Source organism: Nothoprocta perdicaria, unplaced genomic scaffold, assembly GCF_003342845.1.
Source record: "Nothoprocta perdicaria isolate Ctin4 unplaced genomic scaffold, notPer1 scaffold_215, whole genome shotgun sequence".
Lineage (NCBI taxonomy): Eukaryota > Metazoa > Chordata > Aves > Tinamiformes > Tinamidae > Nothoprocta > Nothoprocta perdicaria.
In genome coordinates, this window is record NW_020455371.1 from 392,785 (window position 1) to 402,192 (window position 9,408).

General features: G+C 54.0%; 1 protein-coding gene across 1 annotated transcript in view; it reads left to right on the plus strand.

Annotated features, from left to right (window-relative positions):
* Nucleotides 1-8,502: 8,502 nt before the first annotated feature.
* Nucleotides 8,503-9,408, plus strand: part of ARX (aristaless related homeobox) — a 3,990-nt gene continuing 3,084 nt past the window's right edge. Inside the window, exon 1 of the mRNA XM_026038666.1 lies at nucleotides 8,503-8,698. Within this exon, the coding sequence (XP_025894451.1) occupies nucleotides 8,503-8,698 (196 nt within the window). The remainder of the gene's footprint in view (nucleotides 8,699-9,408) is intronic.

The window sequence follows — 9,408 nt, forward strand, 5'->3', positions numbered from 1 at the left end:
TTTTAAGAATATATCCTTGAAAGAATTATAACATGTTCATGCTCCTAATTTCCAAATACGATGATAAAAAAAAAAAAGGACAAGCTTGAGCATATCAGAAAACATGTTTACAGTCACAGATTCAAGCTGTTAACTCATGCGATTCCAGGGCACGGTGCTAATAAATATATTGCCATAAGCTTTGCTTTCACAGTGTAAATAATAATACAGGTGGCAATAACTGTTCCTAAGGGTATCGCATATACCCTGCAATTAAAGTGCGAGCAACGGGGAGGAAAAAAAAAAATCATTAGTAGATCTGGTAACTGAAGTAAATGATGCTCACGAGGGGCTTATAAGAAAGCCAATAAATGTGCAGCTTAAGCTGAATGCCACTTTGGCACCCGCTCCGAGCTGCCTGGCAGCCGTGACGGGGATGCCTGTGGCGGATGCCCCCGCGCGGCGCTCTGCCCTTCGGATGAGGCGCTCGCGGCCAGCCTCGACAGCACTCCTGGCGGGGAATGGCTTTCAGGATAAACATGCCTGGAAGACCCAGCAATGTGCCCAAAGTGACCCAGCTGCCAAATCCTACCGGTGGGACCTCAAACACTGTTGGAAGCAAAGTTTGGCATCCTACATCATTTGGCATTCTTAAAGGCATCCCAGGCCTTGAAGCATACTGAGCTGTGCATAGTTTTCGTATAAGTTAGTCATAAATCTTACACTGAATTGTTTTTATTTTTTTCTCTCCCCCAGCATGCACACAAATCTGACTTCCTTTTTCTTACCAAACCACAGCCCTGTTTCCACTGAGGCCCATTGGGGAAGAGTTGGTCTCACTTCTCTGGGTGATGGTCCTGACGTGTGACACAACCGTCCCACCCGTGGATCCAGGCTCCAATTGACTGGATGTGAACGAAAAAATGTTTCTAGCTCCCCAATCCTGTATTCATAGTCTACTTTTTGTTGCAGTCTATGGCAATTAAGTGAGCTCTGCCTGATTCTCTGTGGATGCTAATTCCTTTTGTTTGCCTTTGCAAAAATTGGTAATGTTCAGTCTAGGAAATGCATTCAGCCTAATTCGATTCCCTTATTCCCATCCCATCTTCCTTGTGTGTTCTGCAGAAATAAAAGGGTATTTCATATTACAGGCATTTTGATTTTTGACTTTCATACTTCAGGTCAGAATTCGCTTCCAGTTTTAAAGATCAGTTTACATGTTGAATTTGTGCAGCACCAGCCAGGTAGAAAATTTTATTTGGGCCCATTTTGGAGGATAGGGAATTAGGATATGTGTAAACAATTGTTCCATCATTCTCGACAGGCAGTTTGCATCCAAGGAACCAGCTGCCCTTGCTTTCCAAGTGACAGATCCACGGACAAGTCTTGTTTTAAACAGAAGAACCTGTGATCAATTTTAGAAGAAAAAGGACATCTGAGGTACTTTGATTTTAGAGCAAAACAAAGCCAAACCATCCTACTTCATTTTCAAAGAGAAGGAAGATTACATTCTGCTGGGCACTATAGGCGGGATGGATTACAGCAAGCTCTCTGCTGGCTGCAAGAGGCAGGTGCTCCACATGTGGACCTTGTCTTGCCTGGAAGCTCAGGCAAAGTCCTTACCTGTTTGAGCTGTGATGGCCTCTGTTGCAACAGAGGATGAAAGCATTGTACAAATGAACCTTCACTCGTGAGAAAACCCCGCCAATTTGAGGAATGAAAGGTTATGGCTAAGGGTTGCAAGTCCAGGAGAGTAATTTAATTAAATACAAATCTTCTGTTTGAAGTTAATTTTTCTGTGGTTCCATAATAATATTTTTAGTTTTCAGGAGTGCCAACAATAGCTTAACCTAGTCCTTTCCTTTTCAAGGTTGGATAAAAAACTTAAAGACAAGAAGGTACATTGATTTCAAATATTAACCCATATTCTCTGATTTCAGGATTTTATACTCCATACATATGACTGGAAATATCTGTCTATAGATGCTTCTAAGAATTACCTATGATGAATTCTTAAAACATGTATTCTTCTTTTTTAAGAGAAAACTTCAAATCAACAGTCCAATAAATTGCAGCTGTTGGAATTGCTGAGCTAATTTACAGTCAAATTGATTTTTTTCAGTTAAGAAAAATCCTTTGATTTTGAAAGGAAGTGCTCAGCTCCACACCAGCCCACTCATACTTGTCTATAATTTCATACATACCCGTAGTCTCTAGCTAGCATGTTCTTCAGGAGCATAACTAGCTTTTTAGCATATAAGGTTTTAAGAATACATCTGCATTCCTCATTATTTCAGAACATTGGATTTTCCTCATTTTGTGCCTTCTTATTTTGTCTAAGTCTACTTTGTAACTCTGAATTATACATATACGTGATTTGGGTATCTTTGGAGAAACTCCTTCATATATTTACTTCCTCAACTTTGCTGCCGCAAACTGTCTTATTTATGGATCCTCCTCAGTGTGTTCTAGGGGATCTCTATTTTGTGGCTTCCTCAACAGTGTTACAGTTGTCCAATATCAGCTTTATATAACACAGTTTATCTTCATAGAACATCCCTCTTCCTACAGAGAACCAGAGACTTAGAGACATTGATTAGTTTTCAATGTCTGGAGGATGTAACAGGGAGCTCTGAAGGAAAGAGATATCAGATGTGATATCAGGGCAGATCTTTTGTCAATATCTGACCTACTGTCAGCCATGCTTTTCCCAAGGCAATGGGAAAAAACAAGGCAATGAAAGCATCAACATACAGCCTTTTAATACAGTGCCATTCAAGAATTTTCCCCATGTATCAATGATCCTCAGCTTCTACCATGCACATTCCCTATATCAAATGCATTTTTCTTCCTAAATATGTATTCTTTCAAATTCTTTATGAAACTGTGGTGTTCCTCAAGTTACAGCCAGAGGCAAAAAGTTCCCTGGAAGTAAGAAATAGTAGCAAATACAATTTTAGGGCTAGATTGGTTGAGGGAATGATCTGACAGAGCTTCATTCACAGTTTGACTTCTCATCCTTATCCTCTTTCGCTCCAGCCATACTTCTGGACGTAGCGATGCTGATCTCAGCAGCAGCAGCAGCAGCATCGCCTGGGCTCGGAAATGCCATCCCAACTCCTGCATCTCCAGCTAGTGCCCTTCTCAGGAGCATTTTTAATTTCCACTCTGTCCCTGCAAGACTGCACTTACAGAAATAGAAAATAGCACCACATGAAGGTCACGCCGGAGCTAGTCAAACAGGGTGAAAAAATGTCCTTTGCTCATTGAATGCTCATTTGAATTTTTAATGGATTTGCTTCAGCTTCGCTCATCCCCCTCCCCGCTCTGCGGTGAGTTGAGTGATCGCATTTCAGTGGCACAAATGCTTGCGGGAAACCCATTTCCAAAGTTGTAGATGTCTTCGCCAAGGAAACCCCAGATGCTGCATTCGCCCGCGCGCACCCGCTCGCGCAGGCACCTATTTGCACAGGCAGCGTGTTGCTGGCGCAACAGGCGGGCAGCCCTGCGCTTTATTTGACCAGCTACAGCTAAACAACGGAAACCGTTTGCAGCCAAGCCGTTACTCTTTCATTTAAAGGAGCCGCTGAATCAGGGTGGAATATATATTTAAAAAAAAAAAGGGACATTCATGGATGTTCCAGCAAAAGAAGATCAGGTATTTGACAAATTATTTGGTACGAATTTTTTTGTTTGGTTCTAGTCAGCACATACAAAAATGAATCAGAACACAGAAGGCATCATATGAAATAAGCTTATGATCAACATTTTAATTTGTTAGACCACTACTCCTTATTGAATAAATAATTTCACTGAGTTTCTAAGGATTATAGCAGTGAAATTACTAGAGATCTTATCCATAGGTTTTCCTGGGTCAAAGGAACCACCATGGCATTGCTAGCCCCACCTCCAGTAAACACAGCACAGAGGATCCCATCCAGTTACCCGCTGTTCACCCGGCCATTTACATTTGCTGACAAATAAATGTCTTCCAGGCTTGAAGCATTGGTTTGGGCTTGAAGCCATGTGGCGTTAAGGCACCCGTTTTGTCCTCACCAAAATGCCAAATGAGGGCGCACACAAGGCAAAAAGAGTAAAGCTAAAAGCCTGGGCAGAGCCTCAGCTGACGTGGAGGAGCCCAGGTGACAGGCTGACAGGACAGGGTGCCGGCAAGCGATGCCAACATGAGTATCACTCAAGAGATGCCAGCCCCGTGGGGATCTCATGAAACCAAGGACAGAGGAGCTCAAGAAGAGGAAGTGACAACAGCAGAGAGCCAGGAGAGAGAGGTGTGTGACCCAGGCAGGAGACACTCGAGCAAGTTCCCCCTCACGGTTGGATGTCCTCAAGGTGCCTGCTCAAAGGCCTGCCCAAAGGTGAGGAGGGAACGTCCTGTACATCCTTTAGGAGGTGCATCCTCCTAAACCAATCGCTCCATGAAAAATGAAAACCATCCAAACAGAGAAATAAACTACCAAGCAATTAAAAAAAAAAGATGACTGAATATGGATGGCTTTAGAAAACATTTTTCTTGAATTAAATATACGGAATGAGGCCCAGATTCTGCTCCCACACCAGCATGGGCTAGATATTAAATAAAGTGAATAACAGTTTCGAAGTCACCACCTGGCCTTTGTCCAGACCTACCTTAATGCAGAAATTGCTGCATGAGCGGCAATGCACCCAAAGTGAGCAGCAAAAGCTGGACTACTTGACAGGCAGAGGAGCACTGGCAGTGCAGGCTGTCGTGTTCAAGCCTGATTTATCCTGATACGGACGAAGGGAGGACACGGCTGCCCAGCCTATGGCAGAGTGACAGTCCCACTGGCTGCCCAGGGCTGTGGGGCAGCTCCAGCTCTGCAACCTGCACTGACCGACATCCTGTGCAGCCCTCCCAAGAGCCCTCAACTCCTGTCGCCAACTCCTGCCCAGGCACAGGCCAGAAAACAGGGAAACCATCTGCTAGATGCCCAGGAAGAAGCGGTACCTGCAGAATGAGCACTTCTCTAGGGTGTGGATTCAGAGCAGACCAATCCCCCACTGCCCCACAGAGCAGTTTTGGGGCAGCTCCCCATGGTCGGCTGCTGAGTGCAGCTTATTGAACCTTTCCATTAATGCTCTGTAACAAAGCAATAACCGTTTCCCTGTCTTAAGGGAGAAGCCACCAATGGCTCAGCAGAGCCCTGTGCTGTGTATTTGTACACACAGGGCTGCAAAGTCGCCCCAAACATTTCACGGCAGCTGTAGACGACGGGCAGCTGCGCTGGGATCCCTCCCGGTGCTCAGCTCTCCTCTCCAGTGCTGTCCCGCGCTGCGGCTCCAGGCACCTCCCTGCCCCGGCCCGAGCTGCGGGAGGAGCGCGGGATCCCACCCCACATCGTCACCCTGACAAGTAAACAAGCAAATAAATAAAAATGTACATACACACACACACACACACACACACACATATATATATATATATTCACAAGGCACTGGGCAGCCGTGCGCAGTCCGGCGGGCGCCGCCCGGCCCGGAGCCGGCCGAGGGGGCGGAGGGGCGCGCACTTTGCGCGGCGGAGGGGCGCGCACTTTGCGCCCGCGCTCCCCGCGCGCCCCGGCTCCGCTGCATGCCCCGCGCAGAGCGATGCGCGGCGGGGGTGCTCGGTAGTCGTTATTCTCGTTTTCTTCTCCATCGCGGGGTGAAAGAATTAAAAAATCAACCAAATAAATGTGGAGATGAACAGAAGGAGCCCAAAGGAGCCCCGGGTCACCCTGCGCTGCCCCGCGGCCGGGAGCGCGGGAGCGGCGGCGGCTCCGCGTGGCCCCGGGGGAACGGGGGCGAGGAGCCGCTCAGCGGCTCGAGGCGGCGTTTCCCAAAACGGTGACCGAAACGGCGCTTTCCCAACGCGGTGACCGAGACAGCGGCGCTTCCCGAGGCGCTGAGGGCCGCGGCGGCGCCGCCGCTCCGCGTCCCCCGCGATGCCCGCGGCCGCGGCGCGTTCCCGGGTAGCCTGAGCCCGGCAGCCGCCCGTTAAGCTTAAACCCCCGCCTCCAGCCGTGAGAGCGACCTGCCCTTCTGAAGCCAACCCTGCAAGGACTGCTTTTTTTGACTTTTTTAAAAATTATTTATTTTTTTGCGGGGGGGAGGGGGGAGAAGTTTTGCGGAGGACGGGCTTATAATAATTAAAAAAAAAAAAAAATCCCTCTTCCCTGGGGGGAACGGCCCTGGGGCAGAGGCGGAGGGATGGCTGCGGGAGCTCGGCCCGGGCTTTGGGCCCCGCTTTTCCCCCAAAACGAAGCGGGGGCTGCCTGGGGGGGCTCCCCCCGCCCGCCCTCCTTCTTCCCCCTCCCCGCACGCCGCGTGCCACGGGCTCCAGCGCGGGCGCGAGGCCCCGTCGGGGGCCGGGAGGTCCCTCCCCCTTCCCTTCCTTTCCTGGAGGGGGCTGGCGTGCCGGGGGGGTCCCGGCCACCCGGCTCCCTCCATGGCGCCCGCAGCAGCGAACGGGCGGGGCGGCCCGAGGGGGCTGCGGGCGCCGCTCGGCAGCGCCGTCCGGTGCCGGGCGCCGTCCGGGGCCTCTGCGGTCCGGCCCGGTCCGATCCGGCGGCTCCGGGGCCGGCTCTGCGGCAGCCCCAGCGCCGGGGCCCGTCGGGGCGCGGAGCTGGGCAGAGCGGAGCAGGAGGCGCGGCGGCGGCCGCGGGCGCGCAAGCGGGTGGACAGGGCGACGGCTCTAAGAGCCGCCGGTGCTGGTCGGGGCTGGATGGAGCGAGAGGGGAAAAAAAGCAAATATTTCGGTTTGTGCCCTCCTGCCTTTCGCAGCATTGGCTGTCAGTTCCCAAGCTTGTTATCCTTACAAGGCATCAGTTTGTTTGGCTGAGCTCAGCAAGGTTTTCTTCTCCGAGCAGAACTATAATTGCTATAATTCCACTGTATCATTTGGATCATTGCAGTATTGTTGTTTTCTCTCTCTCTTTCTCTCACCCTAACACTGCAATAACGCGCTCCAGTGTTAAATTAGCAGGTTGCGGGGGAAGGGAGGGGGTGAAAAGAGAGAGGGAGAGACCATAAATGAATGAAAGTTTGTTTAAAAAAAAATAAATAAGACAACACAGTGACTCGGCAGCGGCGAGCCCGCGGCGCGGCGCAGCCCTGCCCGGGATGAGCCGCCGGGCCGGGGCCGGGGCCGGAGGCGGCTGCCGAGAGCCCCGTCGGGGCGGGTTTGGGGCCGGCGGGTCTCCGCCCGGCCGGGCCCCGGGCTGCGCCGAGGGCGCAGGAGAAGGCGGCGGAGGCGAGGGGCGGATTTAAGCCGTGTTTAAGCCGAGGGGAAGCGGGGAGGCTCCGTGCGAGGGCACCCTGCCCTGCGCGGCCCGCGCTGCCGCCCCGGCCCGGGCCGCGCTCTGCTCCGCGCCCGCAGCCCCCGGAGGCGGCGGCTCCTCCGCGCGCTGCTTCCTCCCGGCTCTCCTCTTTCCTCACATTTCTTTTTCTCTCTCTTTTTTTTAATTTTATTTTATTAGTTAATGAGTTAAAGCGCTGATGCCCCCGAGGAGGCGGGCGCTGCGCTGCGCGGAGCCCGGGAGCAGGCGGCTCCCCCCGGCAGCCGCTCCGCGCAGCCCCCGCCGCGGGGCGGGCGCGCACGTCGGGACGGCCGCGGAACCTCCGCGCCACACGGCGGAGGCGGGAGGGGAGAGCGGCGCGGACGGCGGGGGCCGCTGCGGGGCGCGGAACGCGCTAGCAGCCGGGGCAGGCGCGGAGCGGAGCGCGCGGTAACGGGGAACCCGCCGGGAAAGAGCGGGCGGGTCCGCGCCGTCTGAGCGGGGGAAGCCCAACTTGCGGGGAGAAGAGAGGGAACAAAAATAAGAGTAAAATTACGAAGTGACAGGAAAAACAAAGGAAAGAATTTCAAGAAAATGAAATAAAATTAAACGGAGTAAAGAAAAATAAAGGAGAATGCATTTAAATTGAGAAAAGTAGAATAAAATAAAATAAAATAAAATAAAATAAAATAAAATAAAATAAAATAAAATAAAATAAAATAAAATAAAATAAAATAAAATAAAATAAAATAANAATAAAATAAAATAAAATAAAATAAAATAAAATAAAATAAAATAAAATAAAATAAAATAAAATAAAATAAAATAAAATAAAATAAAATAAAATAAATAAAACAAAACCGAGGCAGGGCCTCCGTGCAGCCGCGGGGCAGGGGAGGGCGCGCAGGGCCGCGGCTGCCGGGCGCTCCCCGCAGCCCCGTCCCGCCCCGCGCACGGCTGCGCGGCGCGGGGCAAAACCAGGCGCGGATCCACCCCCCCGTCCCGCGTACATCCCCCACCCCACCCCCCCGGGGTGCGTGCGGGGAGGGGGCGCCGCTCCGCGCGAGTCCGCGCCGGGCTTTTCTGCGCGCCGCTGCGCCGCGGCGGCCCGGCCCCCGCGGGCAGCCAATGAGGGCGCGCGCGGCAGCACGTGGCGCGCGGGGGACTCAAGAGCGGCGCGGCGGCCGCGCCAGTCCCCCCGTGACGGGCGTCCCGCGCGGCCGCGCCCGCCATGAGCGGCCCCTACCCGGAGCCCGAGGGCTGCGCCGAGCGCCCCGACTGCAAGAGCAAGTCGCCCACGCTGCTCTCCTCCTACTGCATCGACAGCATCCTGGGCCGCCGCAGCCCCTGCAAGGTGCGGCTGCTGGGCGCCGCGCCCGCCCTGCCGCCCCTGCCCGCACGCCCCGCCGACGACGCGGCCGCGCAAGGTGAGAGCCCGTGGGCGCCGCGGGGCGAGACCTCCGCGCTGCTTGCGCGGGGACGGGCAGCGCCGGCCGCGAGGCGGGCGCCGTCGCGGGGAGCTGCTCTCGCCGTGTTTCTGCCCTGAAAATTAAAAATGAGAGAGCGGGGCGCTGCTTGCGCGGGGGGGGGCGCGGGAGGCGCCTCGCTCGCCCGTGACGGGACCCCAGCTCAGCCGCCCGCCCCCGGCCTCGCTGCCCCCTCGAGCAGAAGTGGGGAGCTCCAGCCCCGCGGCGACGGCTGCGGGTCGGCCGGGGGGACCCACGGGCCACGTCCCCCCTACCCGGAGAGAAGAAAAAGAAAAGTTGGATTGAGGTTTAAAGAGTAGAAGTGGCATGAACACCTCGGCAGGGAGCAGCAGCCCGACGGCCTCGCCCCACCTCGGACCGGGGCTGCGCGGGGAGCTGCGGGGCCGGAGGTGTCGGGGCCGTCGGGGCGGCATCTCCGCCGCGGGCGCTTCCTGCCGGCGGGAGCGGCGGCGCCGTCGGGTGCGCGCGTTGCCCGGGCGGGAGGGCGCGCGCCCGGCGCGGCGGGTTCAGCGCTCGTCCCGCTGCTGACCGAGTCTCTCTCTGTCTCTCTGTTTTTCTCTTTCCTCCCGTCCCGTCTGTCCCCGCTCGTCGCCCCGTCCGCGGCGCAGGCTCCCCCAAGGGCAGCCCCCCCTTCGAGGCGGCCGAGCTGC